General features: G+C 43.7%; 1 protein-coding gene and 1 long non-coding RNA gene across 3 annotated transcripts in view; one reads left to right on the top strand and one right to left on the bottom strand.

The window, feature by feature from the left end:
• The window catches only part of ADCY1 (adenylate cyclase 1), a 192,279-nt gene that overhangs the window by 143,634 nt on the left and 29,609 nt on the right, over positions 1-19,036 (top strand). For both annotated transcript variants that reach the window (XM_083468810.1, XM_083468811.1), the window contains exons 3-5: positions 2,454-2,572; positions 10,043-10,154; positions 16,969-17,096. In XM_083468810.1, coding sequence (XP_083324936.1) covers positions 2,454-2,572; positions 10,043-10,154; positions 16,969-17,096 — 359 coding nt within the window. The remainder of the gene's footprint in view (positions 1-2,453; positions 2,573-10,042; positions 10,155-16,968; positions 17,097-19,036) is intronic.
• The window catches only part of LOC310690215, a 425,716-nt gene that overhangs the window by 400,532 nt on the left and 6,148 nt on the right, over positions 1-19,036 (bottom strand). The window lies entirely within an intron of this gene.

The following is a 19,036-nucleotide window of genomic DNA, read 5'->3' as shown; positions in this document are numbered from 1 at the left end:
CCCAACATCGATGTTTATAACCCAAATTACATACAATCACATTTTAAGGTTCCATCTTATCTAATTTCATTCTCTCTAACATGTTTCTTAATACGTTCTGTTATTTTCTTACACTTCAAAGCCCACTGTGGTATTCAAATAAGGGAAATAACTTTTTATATAGATTAGTATATTCCAGTCTTCTTTAAAATATTCTAAATTTGTATCTTTTATCAGTGCTGTCAATTTTGCCATCTCTGCATTTTCCAAGATTTTCATCAGCCATTCTCCCTTTGAGGGTGTTCTCTTCTCCTTCCATTTCTGTGCATAGAGAATCCTTGCCACTGCAGTCACATACATACGGTAAATACTGCTGAGGCTTTCTTTGGGATTTCGCTGTCTAGTATCCCCAGCAGGAAGGATTCTGGCCTCTTAGGAAAAGTCACTTTATCCCCCCCCCCCCAATTTCATTAGTATCATGTCCCCAAAGGTCTTTGCTTTTCTGCAGGTTCACCACATATGATAGAATGACCCCTTACATTTCCAATTAATTTCACATAATTTTCACATAAACCTACTTCAAAGTTTGACCGTTGTTCTTCAAATCCATTTTAAAAATCTTTTTTTAAATATAGATTTCATTTAATTTATGATATTGGAACCAGTTACCCACTGAGTTCACATTACCCACTGAACTCACATTCATTGCCCTGAACTCTTTAATTCTCTTTATATAGCCCATTTGCATTGCATATTTGTTTATGTGCTCAAGCCTCCATTGGTGATAACCATAAGGAGGTTTTATGTTCCAGAAGACTTTTAGTTCTCCTCCACACCTCCATCAGACTCCTTGATTTGTTTGATTTCAATGCTTTGATTTTCCAGCAGAGATAGCAGCTTTTAAAAGAAGTCTTCCATAAGTGCTTCTCTTTGTGAAGGAAGGCATCTGATGCTAATTACTCTTTACTTGGGATTCCAAGAGTGAGATCTGCTTATCTGCAATACTCTGATTCGGTTGTGTAACCATCTCATGCATATTCAAATGTTGTTCAAATTCATTCTTTTTTTATGCAGCTCTGAAAGCTCTGTTTTTACTTCAGCCATATCTTTTTTAATCTCAGCGAGATCTTTCTGCATTGGTTTGTAAGGCACTAGTATTTATATCATTTCCAGCCGCCTACCCCCCCCATCTTTTTTTGGCTCGGCCATTGCTTGCACAGTTGGATTTGTTTCTTACTTAATTCTGGTATTCATAGTGCTCATAATTAATCCTCTTCAAGATTAGTGGTAGCGTGGAATAGGAAAGGAAATATTTACCCAAGTAATGAAAGTCTTTGTTCACACAGTCTGGTAATTTAGCTGTCCTGAAAATACTTAGCAGACAGGAGAGGGGAGTCAGTGCTAATGCACCATGTCCAGGCCAGAAGGGTTAATTTTCTGATACTTACCACAACATGTATCAATGAAAGACAGCAACATGTCATTGGTAAAAATGAGTATTTGGCACTTTGTCGTTGGAGCTTTTGGATACTACTGTGTATCAGATTTCATACATCTGTTATGTCATATATACGTGTAAACAAGTCTACACAAGGAGAAGTACATTATGTAGTGCTGGCAGGAGGGAAAATATAATTTTTAATTTCAAGGTCACAACCTCATATTCCTAAGAGACAGTATCAGACCAGACGCTAGAGCAACCTTTTGCAACCTTGGGTCCACAGATGTTTGACTACAACTTCCATAATTCCTGACCACTGATCCTGATAGCTAGGAAGGATAGGAGTGCAGTCCAAAAGCATTTTAGAGCCCAGGATTGAGAAAGGCTGCTCTAGAGGCTCAGTTTGAACATGCAGATTTCTGGAGAGGAGGTGGCAGCTGCTGTGCTTCTTCCCCCAATTCTGCTGCTGCTGTGCTCTCTGGGGCGGAGTTGTGGTTTGGTTTGGATTAGCATGTCACCTGATTCCAGGTTTGTGGTTGGTCTGCTCCAGACAAACTATGAGCTATAAACAAAGAACAAGACATGGTTACAGCTTATGGTGTGTCTAGAGTGAAATAAACCACACCCCCAAGTTCAGATGATGGACTAATGCCAAACCTAAGCTACCTGGCTTAGACTTAGGTAGCAAGGCAGTAGGACCAAGGGAGGAGCACAGCAGCAACAATCTTCTCTCCAGGGCTGTTTGTAATTGGGTCTATACACTGAAAAATCACTAAAACTTCTTACTTTAAAAAACCAATCTTCTCTCCAGGAAACTGGGGGTTCACACTAAGCTAGATCTTTAGACGGAACTGAGAAATATTAAATGCCTTGGTGTCACGATCAACATTTTAGATGCTTGAGGTTTTTCTAATTGGGATTCCTTGCTTGATTTTATGTGTCGATGTTATCCTGCATACAAATTTATCAGATGAACTATTCAAGCTTAATAGCAGTTTTGACAACTATGCTTTTGTTTTTGTTTAACTTTTAGGAGCGACTTCTGATGAGTCTTTTGCCCAGGAATGTTGCCATGGAAATGAAGGAAGATTTCCTGAAGCCACCTGAAAGGATTTTCCATAAAATTTACATTCAGAGACATGACAATGTTAGGTAGGACTGATGCAAGCTTGCAAAATGTAAAGTCTTACAGACATCTCACATGCACATATAGTGAAGGGTCGTCTTAGCTGATTCTTCTGGGACTGTAGCAGTTCAAAGGATGGAGTGGTGGCTTTGCTTCTAATTCATTGAAGGGGAGAGGAGTGAAGGCACAGGCACAAGCTGAGGTGCTCCAGAATAGGTCTGAATCAGTAAAAAAAAATTCTAATTATTATTAGGGGAATACCGTATTTTTCACCCTATAGGACGCACCGACCCATAGGACGCACCTAGTTTTTTGGGGGGGAAATAAAGGGGGGGGAATTACCCCCTCAGGGCTCCCTAGGCTGCAGATATCTGCCCGAAGCGCGGGGCGCTCTGCTTCAGCGTGCCCCACGCTCCAGGCAGCAGGCTGCTATCCGCAGCCTAGGGAGCCCTGTGGGAACTCCCGCGGGCTCCCCAGGCTTGCTGATAGCTTCCTGAAGCCTGGAGAGTGAGAGGGGTCGGTGCGCACCGACCCCTCTCGCTCTCCAAGCTTCAGCGAAAGCCTGCATTCGCCCCATAGGACGTACACAGATTTCCCCTTCATTTTTGGAGGGGGAAAAGTGCGTTCTATAGGGCGAAAAATACGGTAAGTTTTCTTTCAAAGCTATGAACCTCGCTTTTTGCATGCAGAGCATTCAACACAGTGCCCTAGTGTAGCCCCAGCCTCACAGACCATCTCTGGAAGTAGCCCAGAAACCCACTACAATATTCCTGGCCCTGTTTTGGATCCCAAATGCCATTTGGAATAGGAACTCACCCTGTCCCCATGCCAAGCATCACCAGTGTAGCGTTTTTCTCACATACAAAGGCATATACAGTATACAGGCCTCGGTCCTGTAAACCTAAAGGAGCATCTCCACCCCCATCGTTCAGCCCGGACACTGAGGTCCAGCGCCGAGGGCCTTCTGGCAGTTCCGTCACTGTGAGGAGTGAGGTTACAGGGAACCAAACAGAGGGCCTTCTAGTGGCGCCCGCCCTGTGGAACGCCCTCCCTCCAGATCTCAAGGAAATAAGCAGCTCTCCTATTTTTAAAAGACTTCTTAAGGCAGCCCTGTTTAGGGAAGTTTTTAATATTTAATGCAGTATTGTTTTTAACATTCGATTGGGAGCTGCCCAGAGTGGCTGGGGAAACTCAGCCAGATGGGCGGGGTATAAATAATATATTATTATTATTATTATTATTATTATTATTATTATTATTATTATTATTCCTATCTCTGCAAAAACAAATCAACTGAAACAGCCCTTGTTTAACTTGTTTATAGGTAATGATCCTGATATGTACCACTTCTGTATCAAACCACCCATCTATTCTGTACACAGGATTTGAGTTCTTCTTTTTTTCCTAAGGTTCTTTTTATGAAGGTTGTTCTGCTAAATTTTACTTTATGGCTGCATAGAGCTCCCAGGTAGAATTATTTGCAGCTGTTGTTTTGTTTACTCACAGTGAACTCTCTCTGGTTTGGTTCTCAAAGTCTTTGAACTTAAATCTATTTGTTTTATGCAAAAAGAATACAGGAAAGAATTCTTATAATCACCTCTGCTCCCAGTAGTAAAGCTGCAAAGACCATGAAAGCCTCAGAGCACCATATCAAAAGAGAAAGATCAAGGAGCTAAAAGCTGACATGAAAACTGGAACCAGAATAATTGCCCAAGAAGATATAGACAGGAGCCTATATATTTCAATCTAATCATGAATATGTGTGTCAGAGTTTCACATGTATATGCACATAAAACAAATTTGGAATTGGTTTAAAACATCAGTCTAAAGAGAACTTGAAGTCCATCTGACCTCTGAAAGCTGTGCTCCTTAATCCGAAGTTGCTCAACAGGGAGGAAAAGACACTCTGAACCTGCTGAGAAACAGTCTGAAAACAATCCCTTCACATCTTCCAGAATTCAGTCCTGGTATTGCAAATAGATTCTGGGGCTGATCAAGTTTACAGGACCATTTGCAGCTATCCCCACCACCACAGGAACCCAGATCACCAGCAGTTCTCTGCTTGAGATAATGGCTCTTCCAAGAGCAGCAAAGAATAACTCCGGGTGCAACAGTGGGAAGTCCAGGAACATATGAATTCAGGAGCTGGATCTCTTTTCCTTGTTTGCAAACACACTGTGTAAAACTTTTATCTGCTGAATTTCTGCCTATTCTACTGGTATTATACACAGGAACCTTATCAGATAATAGAGGCTAGCTGTAAAATTGACCCTTTAGATTGACCCTGTTTTATTTCAGAATTTTTGAGCTGGCAATATATAGTGAATCCCCGCTCACCCTGTCAGCTGCCTCTAGAACCATGCATTTCATTCTCGGCTGTCACCAGCATTTCACATGCCACCTACCCAGCTGTCCTCACAGTTTGTGTCCTGAAAAGCCACCCAATATTACCACCCTATCTCCTTCCCTCCCTCCCTCTGCAGCCCAGCCATTGGCCTCAGGAGCCCAAAAAGGTTCCTGGCCCCTGCCTCCACCAGCCGTGCTTGCACCTACCTAGTCCACATCCAGGAATCAACACTCAGCTGTTGATGTTCCATGGCTTACACGTCAGCTTGACATACAAAAATAAAGAAGGTGGAGCTTTTCCTTGCATGGAGTTAAAAGTCATGCATTGAGATACGCTTGTTTAATTTCTGCATGTTTTGATTCCATTAAAGCACAGCAGCAAAACCAGTAAAGCTGGCAATCTTAAAAGTAAGTCCCATTGCAGCCAGTTTTCCTCCCTTCTGAGTCAGCTGGTTTGAGATGCCAGCTGAGGGATAGCATGTGATGGCATTAGATAAAGCAGTCTAGTCAATGAAAACTTACACCATAATGAGCGTTTTAGGCTTTAAGTGGCACAAGACTCTTGAGTTGTGTTTGCTACAATAGCTACTCTCTGGAAAAGGTTTAGGATGAGATACAGGATATTTTTAGTAAGTCTGCAGCTGTTTTATGCATGGCAGTTACCCATCTTTTCAGTTAGAGAGGATGCAAGGAGCTCTTTCCTGACTCCCGGATTATGAGCAATCCAATTTCCCCAGGAAATCATAGAATCATAGAGTTGGAAGAGACCACAAGGGCCATCGAGTCCAACCCCCTGCCAAGCAGGAAACACCATCAGAGCACTCCTGACATATGGTTGTCTTTAAGCCTCTGCTTAAAGACCTCCAAAGCAGGAGACTCCACCACACTCCTTGGCAGCAAATTCCACTGTCAAACAGCTCTTACTGTCAGGAAGTTCTTCCTAATGTTTAGGTGGAATCTTCTTTCTTGTAGTTTGGATCCATTGCTCCGTGTCCGCTTCTCTGGAGCAGCAGAAAACAACCTTTCTCCCTCCTCTATGTGACATCCTTTTATATATTTGAACATGGCTATCATATCACCCCTTAACCTCCTCTTCTCCAGGCTAAACATGCCCAGCTCCCTCAGCCTTTCCTCATAAGGCATCGTTTCCAGGCCTTTGACCATTTTGGTTGCCCTCCCCTGGACACATTCCAGTTTGTCAGTGTCCTTCTTGAACTGTGGTGCCCAGAACTGGACACAGTACTCCAGGTGAGGTCTGACCAGAGCAGAATACAGTGGCACTATTATTTCCCTTGAACAGATGCAGCGGTAAAGGTGAAATCACATACAACATATGGTTTCTCCCACAGCAGAACTTACATAAACAGGATGCAGATGATGCTCTGGAAGAATTATTGTGGTTGGCCATGATGTGATGGTTTTCCAAACTTTGAAAACTGCTTCTCTCTTCAGTGTCCATGATAATATTCATCATTAACATGTAAGAGCTGCATAGCTGGGATTTAAGCAGGCTACAATAATGGGCAAATCATAAATTACACAAAACCACATCTTGATAGTTGAGAGGATAAAACTAGAAAGATGTGATTATTTTCACATGGTGTGTGTGGTGAACTTTATTAACCTCTCTGCTGGGTTTCTTTGCCAATGCTATATAAGTATATATAATGTGAGTTTACTGTGCATATTTTAAAATGTGTTTTCTCTCTAATTTTCCCGCACCAGAGAACTTTTATTAAGCAGCTAAAGGGCTAAAATTGCATGTTACAGCACAGCCTTCTGTACCATTTTTGTGGTATTTGCCCAGTAGCTGCTTCTTTACTGCAAACAAAGTAGCCTTGTGAGTGAGAGATTTGCAGTGGAAAAATATGGCTTGCCACTTTCCCCCTGAAATCTCCCTCACATTATTTCCCCCTATGTGCCTCCTGTCTCATGTTTATGAGGTGAGCATTTATCTGTATGGAACACCAATGGGGTAAAAGTGCCTGGAGGAAGGATTACAGTAAAAGTGGCAGGAAGAAATGAAGTTGCTGCATATGACACCCCCGCCTGGTCTTGCCTACAGAGGTGGTTGGCTAGTGCTAAACATAGCTGCATTATAATGTGTACTTAGGCCCTTAGTCTGCAAGTCCGGCTCCTCTGTTTCAAAGTGTCCTTCAGGATGGTATGCAACTTATCCCTGCTGCAAGGTGCTCTGATGTTGTGATGGCCTGGGAATCCGATTCAGAGGGTGAACCGGAGGAATCCCAGCCTACACAGGAGTCCCCGCCTCCAGGGCCGGCTGAACTGGGGCAGGGCCTTGATTCTGAGGTGCCTGCACCTGTGCCGGATCCTCAGGAGCAGGCACCAGGTGAATCCACTCTGGCTCCAGAGGTGGTTGAGGACTCAGTGCCTACAGGTGAGTCTTCCCCTGGGCCCAGTAACCCTTCAACTGCAGAGGCTCAGGGCAGAGAGGCGAAGGGAACTGGTTTCTCCCAGGAGGAGTGCTCGCCTTAAGGCCAGGAGAGGCGGGTCTCCTGGGGGCCGGGACCGCCCCTGGCCTCAGAGAAGATAAAGGCCAGTCAGCCCGGTCCCAGGTTGCGGGAGCAACGTCGTTGTTGAGTACCTGTTCCTGCCCGGACCCAGACCTGACCCTCCAGTGTTCCTGTCCCCGCCTGGCTTCCTGCTTCGGACCTCGCCCCGCTCCTTGTGAACTGTTTCCAGGCTAGTGACCCAGGACCAGACTTTGACTACGCCAACGGTAACCTTCCCCCCGGGACCAGCACAGATGTTCAGTACTGCAGGACAGCCTTGTGCTGGCTTCTGGTTCTGCACTGCCTTAATGGAGGCAGCCCCCATGACAGCAGGAGAGAGTAGGCGATGGAGAAACCAGGATGATTGAGGGTAATTATCCTTTCAAATCCCCCTCCCCCAGGGATGGCGTACAGGCTTCACTTGCAGTTCATTTCAGTACCTGGCTTTAACTTTGGCATGGAATGCAGGGGCCAGGGAAGCACTGAGTGCAAAAGCACTTTGCCTGCCGAAAACCTTCCAATGCCGCCATTAAGAAGCAGAGGTTCTCCTGTTAATTAGAGCTTAATTGGACTAAAGTGCAGGTGTGTGCTAGAAGAGATGAGATCACAAACTGTGGAACAAACCAACTGCAAGGATTTTAAGGTTTGAATTTGAGATAAGACTTCATTCGGTGCAAAAGATGATGGGGTGGGGAGCCTACGGTTTGTTTGTTTAAAGTTTTTCTCTCTACAGTTATGATTCGGCAACCCTCCCCTGAATGTTAGTTCAAATTATACTTGTACAAATGAGGATGGAAGAAATTGGATTAAAAATATGGATGATAACATCAAAAGGAACTGTGTGTGTAAAAAAGGGGAAAAGGGAGGGAAGCTCTTTTTTGCAAAAGTTTTACAATGGAATCATAGAGCTGACACTTCACCATCCTTTATTATCTACAAAGTGAATTGAATAACGCTAAGAGGACTTGGAATTTAATTTAATTGGAAGGATAATTGGCCATATATCTCCACCTGGAAGGATGAAAGGAGTCTATGAGCTGCCAAGGAACTGATAAGGTTCTATATTGAGTCATCTGCAATATATCCGACTCTTCTTCCCAGGCGAGGGGAAAAAATAGTGACAACAGTTTGTTTACCAAGGCAGAGCAACTTTTGCACCTGTTGTTAAAGTTCTCAGTGCAAAACAATGAAGCACAGGACAGAGCGATGGAGGAACTTCTGGAACAACAATGGGATATTATCTCCACCCAAGGCACGATGGATAGCAGTAACAAACAGGGGAAAGAAAGACATAACATCTTACAAGGACAGAAAGAAACACCACGGACAGAATAATTGCCGCACACAGGAAGAACAAGGATTTAGTTTGAGTCCCTCACTTGAAGTTTCATAAATCATTTAGTGTGTCAACACAAATAGAAGTTATTAATACTGCAGTTGTTGTATAAGGGATTATTATTATAACTAGAATGTAATTGAAACTAATAAGATTTTGGACCACAGAAATAAAGAGAACCAGAAAGCCATCAAATCTAGCATCTAGGGGGCCACTTTAAATAAATTATATAATTTGGTATTTAAATGATTGGTATTAATAATTGTATTATAAACTGGCATTGTTATAATGAGGCCGATTGGAATGTATTTGAAAACTAATTAAAATTTATTGGGGGGGGGGGAGGACAGCCTCGTGCTGACACACTCTCTGATCAGGGAGATCTGATCAGATCTTGCTCATTAACTGAATAGCTGTGGCTCACTTGTCCCTCAAGGAAGAGGCAGGACAAGACCTGGAGGAGAGGAGGGAGCCTATGAGGCGAAAACAGAGAACTGTGTGTGAGGGGTATGCTCAAGGAGGCAGATTTGGATTGACGTTCAGACTGTAAACTACCGTAGTTTGAAGTTTAAAGCCCAATTTTCAAAGTATCCTTTTAATGCAAACCCTTTTCGCTTTAGATGAGAGCAGGTTGGTGAGAGTTGAGGGCATTTGTATGCTTCTAGTTTGGGAAGCCCCTTTCGCTGCTGTCGTTAGAAGACTGGGAATGTGATTTGGCACCCAAGTTATAAGCAATGGCCACGTAATAACCTCTGTCTTAATGAAACCTCTGTTTGTCCCATGGCCAGAAGGCCCTGATCCAAGTGGTTTCCCTCTTGCCCTGCTCCTTTCCTAGTTAGTCTGAGATGAGGCATGGCAAGCTTGTTCGGCTCTGTTTTTGGAATTAACCAAGGGACAGGAAAGTAGGCTGCAGCCCAGGACCAGGACAGACCTCTGTCACTGTATATCTCTGTATGCTACATGTAACACATAATGAAGCAGCAATTTGCACCAACTGGTTTGCCACCATGAGGCAGTCTGCCGTCCTTCCTGGACTTCAGACAGCTCCCCCCAGCCCACTCAGCACAGGCAGAAGGAAAGATAATGGGAGCAATAGTGAAAACATATGGAGGAGACCAGGTTGAGAGAGGCTGCTCTGGGCCATTGCATGGGTCAGCCCCAATGTAAAGTCATTGAAGACTGCAAATTAAGTAAAGTGATTTGTGTTGGTACTTAGCCTTACATTTCACCTGCAATCCTTCCAAAAATATGTTGGGATAAACACTGCTAATGCCTCTGTATTTCCTTTATTCTCTTTGTAGCATATTGTTTGCAGACATTGTGGGATTCACCAGCTTGGCATCGCAATGCACTGCTCAAGAATTGGTGAAGCTTCTGAATGAACTCTTTGGGAAGTTTGATGAATTGGCTACCGTAAGCATGTACTTTTTCCTTTTAAAAATTATTTTGAATTGATTTTTTAACAATGTGGTTTGTGTGTATGTCAGAGATTATGCACATCTAAGGCATGAAATAGACTGATTGCTAATCTAGTTCCCACAATAAGGCCCATGAATCACCACACATCCCTGAGGTTTCTGTGAAATCATTTATAGTTTTGGATTTCAGGAACAGAGTGGTAAGAAAGTAGTAAGAAAAAGAAACTAGAGCTGTCATTTTACGAGTAATTCATCACCAACTGTTTCATCATCACTAGTCTCAGATAGAGTAGAGCTGCCATTAATGGGATTTCAAAGGCAGAATTGATATCTGTTGGGAAATTCCAAAAGGCAGCATTTTGTCTTGGATCTTAGGCAAGTCAATTGAAAAATCATGGTTTGGGGGCATTATTGTAAAAAAAAAAATGAAAATAGAAAACAACTTTGGGGGTGTCCTGATTTTGAAATACGGCAACCGGATCTGACTGTCCTCCCAGCAGCTGCCCCAGCTTGCCTCTTGAGGTGCGTCCCTCACCAAGTCTTAGGAGACTGCAAGTTAGGCTGCCTGGTAGAGTTTAAGGTTGGGAACTGGGTGAAGTAATATTTGCCAGTTCTGTACTCACCACCTCATGAATGGAAGATGAAAATCACAAGACGCTACCATTTGTGTCCACTTTTTCAGTTTATTTCATCTTCAAGGATAATATGACTTTTTAACTTGGCTGTTAATGACTGTTTGCTTAATGAATTATTTCCAGCTATAGTACTGAACCTGGTAGTTGCCAAGTTAGGCCATCCAAAGCATCTATGTTTCTCTAAATATAGCCACGTTTTCCACATAAAGAAATATTATGCCTGCAGGACAAGCTGGGTAAAATACTTCATAGGGGTACTGTAATGTTGTGCAGCTGCATGTGTGTGACCAGATAAAGGAGAAGCATTCTGTTCCTGTAACAGTAGTGTAGAAGCAAGGATTTCAGCAAGTCTGGATTTTCTCATCTCCGCATGATGGTCCCTTCCAACTCTACGAGGATTCTATTAATTCCTTGTTGTGTGTTCAGCACACAGTGGGGGTGTGGTATGTGGGAGTAATGAATCGTGCAGGCTCAAGTGGATTTCTAGTGACCTCATTCTGCATTGGTTGCAGTGCATGGAGTTTGGCAAGGTGTAGAACCAAGCATAGGCGCCGACTCCATGGGGCTTGAGGGGGCCCGAGCCCCCTCAAAAATTCGTTTGGGGGGGCTCCGCCCCCCCAATAATCTCCGGCGCCCCTCCAGCAGAGCGCCATCGCCGCCCCTCCCCCAGCCCAAAATGCACAGGGTCGGGCTGCATGCCTCCTGCCCTCCCTCCCTCCCGAGCAAAAGCTCCACCCAATTTCCTTCGGAGCTGATTAATAGGCGCAGCACACTCTCCCCTATTCGCTCACGAGGAGGCGGCGCCACTTTATTTGCATATTCATGAGCTTATTTATTATTCATGAGCTTTCCTGCCCCCCCCCCAATATTTTTTATAAGTCCGCGTCCCTGGAGCCAAGAGCCAGTCATCAGGCAGCACAATTACTGGCCAGTGTCATCATCCCCATCAAAGTACTGGAATAACATTGTGAGAAGTTGCATGATTTCCCAGCCCTCTACAGCATGCATAACAGTGGGTGTCTGCTATAGACTGCCAAGCCAAACTGAAGATTTGGATGAAGCCTTCTTAGAGCAGATTACCAAACATGCAAAAAGGAGAGAAATAGAAGTCATGGGAGACTTCACCTTCCCCAATATCTGTTGGAACTCAAACTCTGCCAAAAATGTAAGGTCCAACAAATTCATTCATTGCCTCACTGACAATTTCATTGCCCAGAAGGTGGAAGAAGTAGACACCCACAGTAAGGTCACTGTTGTTTCTCTCTCCTACAATTTTTACCCATATACTCTCAATCTGCTTTCCATGCTCCAAGTCATAAATTTCTTCACAAGTGTACACATTCTTTACGTACATAAAATGCTACTCCTCCTCCCTTCATGTTTGGTCTATTCTTTTTGAACAGGTTATACCCCTCAATTCCTACATTCCATTCATGAGTCTCATCCCACTAGGTTTCAGTGATACCTACCAGGTCATATTTGTCATCCTGTACTAAAAGCTCCAATTCGTCTTGCTTGTCTCTGTGCATTTAGAGAAAACTGAAACCATGAGTCATTCCCTCTAACTGCTTTCTTCCTGTAATTTCTTGCCCTTTAGCATGTATCTGGAATACCACCTCAGTTTACTGTGCATCAGTGAAGCTACTATCCCCAGTACCAGGTGTTCTTCTGTTGCTTGTAATGTTGTCTCCCTCCCCCTCAAGATCTAGTATAAAACTCTTCCTGATTAGGTTCATGAGACTCTTAGCAAACACATTCTTGCCAACCGCTGTGAGATGCAGCCCATCTCTCACCAGAAGTCCTTCTTCAAGGAAGTGGAGACTATGTTGCAAGAAACCAAACCCTTCCTTCACAGCCAGTGGTATACCTCAACTATTTTCCTCTCTTCCTGGGCCACGACCTTCAATGGGAAGGAGTGATGAAAAGACTACCTGTGCCCCAAGTCTCTTCAGCTTCCTACCAGATTAATGTCTCAGTCTTTTCTCTTCCTACTCCTGTGAACCTTGTCCTTCAACACATGCATACCTGCAAATTTCATCTTTGTAGCTAAATTAAAGGTCACGAACATGTACTGTATTTTTCCGTGTATAAGACTAGGTTTTTTCCTAAAAAATAATGTCAAAAATCAGGGGGCTTCTTATATGTGGGGCCATGAGTCCCCCAAAATAGGGGGCGTCTTATACATGGGGGCATCTTATAGACTGAAAAATACGGTACCTCTTTAGAGTTTTGCTTAAATCTTGTTCCTTGCAATCCATTGTAACAATTTGAATAATTCCCCATTTCCATGCTCATTTTCCTTTTATGTGCTCTGAAACCATGAGATTGTATCCACAAGAGAGTAATTAAAGCTACACAGATGTGCTGAGTTATTTCATTTGTTATTTGAAGACTTTGCTGCTGTTGCTCTGCTAGTGAGTATTGGGGAGGACCGCTCCCCCTTGAAGCCCATTTTCCTTTTTTTTTTAATAGATATTTATTGAAATTTCAGAAATTATATACAAAAGAAAAACAAACAAAACACAGACAAAAAAGAACAAATATAATTTCAATCCCTTATTTTCTTATGCCTTACTTCGCTGACCTCCTCCTACCTCCCCTTTCTGTATTCCAATTTCAAAATATTTATTCAGCAAGTCCTCTCCCTTAATTTCATTTAGTTTTAACCTTTCTTTTCTTTTAACTCAAACATTACTACTATAAACCACTTAACTTCTAAACCGTCATCTTTCTAACATTCATTAATTTTGCAGTGTTTCTCATCCCTTTCTTCAGTTAATTTTTGGTAACTTTATTCTCATTTAGTTAGTTCATTTAAAAAAAAACAAAAAACCAGTTTTACCTTACCCAAACTTAATTATCAAACTTATAGATCAGTTCTTATTCTTAAGACATTTTTTCTAAGGTTGACCAAGGTTCCCTTCCACGAATTTCCCAATTTACATAACAGTGATAAAAAAATAGAAGCAACAGAATAAATTGTAATTATGAACCCTTTAGAATCTCAAACTCCACCCCCCCTTTCCCGGTTTCAGCCCCCCAAAATGTCCATCAGTCTTAATCTACTATCAGCCTGGAGATCTCACATCCGAGGCACTTGATTGTCTCTCAGTTCCTCTCTGCCGGTCTTTTTGATAGACCTTAATATTGAACACCAAATCTTGGAGAGGCTCCGGCCCAACAGGATCCATGCTTTTTCCAGCTAGGCCTCCATGAAGCCCATTTTCCACCTTGGGTCTGGGGGAGGCCCCATACTCACCACCACAGCTTATAAGACTCCAAGGAGGCCTCAGGTGTGGGGGGTGGGATGGATATTTAGTCAGGTTTGGGAATTTGTTTAATTTTGGTATGTTTGTAACTTTTACTGTTTTGGTTTTTATTTTTATTTTTTATTTTTTTGTATAGGTTTTAATTTGATTTTAAGGGGAGGGGTCAAGGCTGCCTGGGAGTGGGTCCCAGCCAACAAAATGGCTGGGGCAGGTTCCACAGGAGGGGATGCACTGGGACAACCAATCTCAGTGATCACGGGTAGGAGGAGGAGTTATGCTAAGACCAGAACATGTCACTACTGAGGAGGCAGGTTTAGTTGTTGTTTGAGGACTATTGCTGCCTCTGGGTCTGGTCTTGACCAGACAGATAATGGAATCAGCAAGGGAGACCCACATGACCTGAAGGTACTGCTGTGCAATGCCAGGTCAAGGATTCATAAGACCACTGCCATCCATGACTTGATTGTGGATGGAGGACTTGACCGGGCATGTGTAACAGAGACTTGGTTGGATGAAGCAGATGGGCTTGTCCTTGCCACTGTTTGTCCATCAGTTTTCTCTTATGCACAGCAATGCAGGCCTTGTGGGCGGGGAGGGTTGTTGCAGTTATTTTTAGGAAGTCATTAGTTTGCACCAGGCGTCCTATTGGGAAGACCCAGTTCTCTGAGTGCATGTTCTGGAAGCTGGGCAATAGGGGCAGTACAAGGTTCCTTTTAGTGTACAGACCTCCCTGCTGCACCAAGGATTCCCTGGCCAAGCTGATTCAGGTTGTGGCAGATATTCTCCTGGAGACACCTAATTTGGTTGTCCTAGGGGATTTTAACATCCACGCCAACATGACCTTACAAGGGGCTGCTCAGGACTTTGTAGAAAGCATGGCCTCCATGGGGCTATGCCTGAATAAGTCTGGCCCAACTCATAGCTGCAGACATGCCTTAGACCTGGTGTTCACCTGTTGGTGATCTGACACTAAGTAAAAGTGAAACAAAAGAAGTGCCATGGTCAGATCACTTCCTGGTGCAACTGGACTTCTCTGCAACCGTTCTCCTCTGCAGGGAGGTGGGACTGATTCGGATGGTCCACCCCTGCCACTTAATGGATCCAAATGGTTTCCAGAGAGTGGTAGGGAATACTTTATCCCATGTTAATGGCCTTCCAGATGATTCCCTGGGGGCCCACTGGAATGTGGGGTTAACCAGGGCTATTGACTGTTTGGCTCTGAAGCGCCCTCTCCGATTGCATGGAGCCTGGACAGCCCTGTGGTTTTCCATGGATCTGAGGGCAATGAAACAATTGCTGAGACAGTTAGAGTGCCAGTGGTGGATAACTCATTCTGAAGCTGACCGGACACCGGTTAAAGCTCAATGCCGAGTCTACCAAGTGGCGATAGCGACAGCAAAGAAGATTTTCTTCACCGCCTCTGTTGCATCCACGGAAAACAGCAGCAGGAGACTCTTTCAAGTGGTTCACAATTTAGCGGAACCATCTGCTCCATTGGGGTCCAGTGCAGGCCACATGATCTCCTGCAATGATTTTGCAAAGTTTTTTTTGCAGATAAATTCACTCAGATTTGGTAAAAGGTAGACTCTACCGTGGGAGCAGGGCTGGGGCAGGAGAGTGCTAGAATCCTGTCTAGTCAAGTTGCGTGGGATCAATTCCAATCTGTTACCTCCGAGGATGTGGACAGGCTGCTTGGACGAGTGAAACCAACCACTTGTCTGCTTGATCCTTGCCCATCCTGGCTTATAGAAGCTAGCCAGGAAGGGCTGGGCAATGGGCTTAGTGGGGTGGTGAATGCTTCTCTCTGTAAGGGAGCCTTCCCTGACCTGCTGAAAGAGGTGGTTCTCAAAACGCTTCTTAGAAAACCATCTTTAGACGTGCCCAATATGGCCAACCATCGCCCAGTCTCAAATCTTCCATTCTTGGGCAAGGTGATTGATTGAGTGAGTGGTTGCTGAAGAACTCCAGGCACGCCTGGAAAAATATATGCTACTTAGTTCAATGCATGGTATCAGCAATGAGAAAACACGACTATTGTATGCCGTGTTGGAGAAAGACGTTAGAACTGTCCTGCAAAACATGTGGACTTGCAGTGAGAAACAAATTGTTGCAAATGCAATTATTCCAGACTTTACATTGCTGCATACAGAAAAATTGTATTGTCATTGCTATACTTGCAAAGTGAGCCTAAAGGGAAGAGGTTTTGTGCTATTCCTCCTCAATTCTTGTAGAAAAATAGAGGAGTGTTGGAATAGCCCCATACTCCAAAAAGAGCAGCAGCCAAAGTTTCTGTGTACATATACTTTGCTCCAGACAGCTCACAATTTAAATTTCAACCAAAGGGAAATTAAGGAGGAAGAGAAAGGGAAGGCAAACATAAATCCTAAAATTCATAGGATGAATATGCACAGGTGCCGGTACCCGTATGACACTGCAGTTCTGTGCAGTGCATATGAAAATGTATGTGGAACCTGTCTGATAGTTTCAGTTGTAATTGAGCTCTAATGTGTTAAGCCAAAGGCTGCACATATCAGGGGGGTTGTGATACAGCTATGGGAGTAGTACAGTGGTACCTTGGGTTACATACGCTTCAGGTTACATATGCTTCAGTTTACAGACTCCGCTAACCCAGAAATAGTACCTCGGGTTAAGAACTTTGCTTCAGGATGAGAACAGAAATCATGTGGCGGCGGCGCAGTGGCAGCAGGAGGCCCCATTAGCTAAAGTGGTGCTTCAGGTTAAGAACAGTTTCAGGTTAAGAACAGACCTCCAGAACGAATTAAGTTCTTAACCTGAGGTACCACTGTATTAGAGAACATGTTATGCAGAAGTGTAGAGACATGTACTGCCACAGTAAACATCTCTCTCTCTCTCTCTCTCTCTCTCTCTCTCTCTCTCTCTCTAGGAAAATCATTGCAGAAGGATAAAAATCTTAGGTGACTGTTACTACTGTGTGTCAGGACTGACCCAGCCCAAAACAGATCATGCCCACTGCTGTGTGGAAATGGGATTGGATATGATTGACACCATCACGTAAGTTCTTCACGGGCTTGCATCCTTCCATAGCAGGAGTGGCTCAACTTTTTTGGCCCAAGGCCCACATTGTTTCATAACAAGCAGTCCAGGGGTCGCATGTCAGTGGTGAGTGTGGTCACCCCACACTCCCACGCATACCAGAACACACATGGTCCTTTTCAGGGTCTCCCGGAGGTGAATGAAAAGTTCCTTCTCCACAATCACCAGCTGATACAGCAGAGCTGGGAGCTGCTCCCATTCAGACGCCATGGGAAACTATAGTTTGGGACAGTGATGATCTCTCCTCCTGGCCTGCCTCCCCCTGCAGTAGCATCTCATTTATTGATGTTGGTCCAGAGGAAAGTAGTCACTCTCTGAGATGCCGTTTCTGCATGCCTACATTAAGACCAAGAAGCAGCAGGGATCAAAGGAGCTTCAAAAATGTTCAGTAACAACACACAAGCACCCATGCCCAAGCCAATTCTAACTGGATTAAGGAGGAAACAACACCCATCCAAGGAGGAAGGAGAGCTTCCAAACCTTTTAAAGAAATGGGTCATATATGCTACATCCTTTCCTATTTACAGGAATGTGAACAACTATCTTCCAGATTCAGGTAGGTAGCCATGTTGGTCTGATGCAGTAGAAATATATATAAAAATTAAAAAAAATTGTCCAGTAACACAAATGCTCATGCCAAGAACAAACTTAGTTGGTCTGATGGTGTTTCCTGCTTGGCAGGGGGTTGGACTCGATGGCCCTTGTGGTCTATTCCAACTCTATGATTCTATGGTCTCTAAGGTGCTACTGGACAATTTTTTATATTTTTAAAATATATTTCAATTATCTTCCAGTTTGGAATAAAAATGCTTGGAGTCAGAGCTTCAAATGTGACTCCTCATTGAGGAAAAGTCTTTTACCACTCCCCATAACAAAGTGATCAAATTTAGGAGGGTGGTGGATGACTTGACCACATCTGGTTTGAAAGACTGTCTATTGAATATCTCCAATCACTTCTGGGAGCTCAGGTGGAGCAGCACAGTTCTGAGACACTGCATTTCTGTCCTCTCCAGAGATGTTTGTGTCATTGGGAACATCTCATGGTGCATCTGAAGATCTATGGGTCAGAGATGTCTGCAACCTCCAGCCAGAAGAGACCAGGAATCTCATGTGGCAATATGGACTTTCGCTGATTGTTAGGCTGTGAAGACTAATATTGTGAGCAATTTCCTATCCACTGCTCCATGTGGGTGTTCAGGTTTCACCAGAACTCAAGGAGTCAGACTCTGACTTTGGTGTGTTAGTCTCTTTGATGAGGCAATTGCAAAAGTTTCTGCCTGCTACCTTGTAGGAAGGACAGTGTTTGGGCCAATCATGAATAAACCATTTTAGACAGAATATTAAAAACATGATAAAACATCAAACATTAAAATCTTCCCTAAACAGGGCTACCTTCAGATGGAACACTACCTTAAAATGCCCACTGGAATAAGAAAGTCCTTGTCATATACCTGAAGTTCTGCAAGGAGAGTGTCTGTCTGATCCCAATCAAGAGACAGGTCCACGCCTGGGCCCACAACCCTACCTGCACAGCTTCTAGTTGGAGGACCACCAACAGAGACACCCTCAAAGATCTCAGCAATTGGGCAGGGATAAAGGGGCTCAGGTGGTACTATCATGGAGCCAGGTTTCTGACCTGGTACCACATGGGCAGACAGTTGTCTGTCCCTATCAACTGTTTAGGTGCAGCACAAGGGTAGCCCCACATAAAGTGCATTGCAGTAATCAAGTCTTGAAACGTTGTGGCCATCCTAAAAAGATTAAAAGATAACACAAAGTTTAATCTTCATTACTACGTGGTCCACATCCAAGGAATTGAAAATAAGTCGGGTGTTTTGGCCTCATAGTATTGCATACATTGAAGCTTTTACCCTTGTGGGGAACAGAAAGGGGAAAGA

This window comes from Podarcis liolepis (genome assembly GCF_965112155.1).
Source record: "Podarcis liolepis genome assembly, chromosome: 12".
Lineage (NCBI taxonomy): Eukaryota > Metazoa > Chordata > Lepidosauria > Squamata > Lacertidae > Podarcis > Podarcis liolepis.
This window is presented reverse-complemented; position numbering and strand designations above follow the sequence as displayed.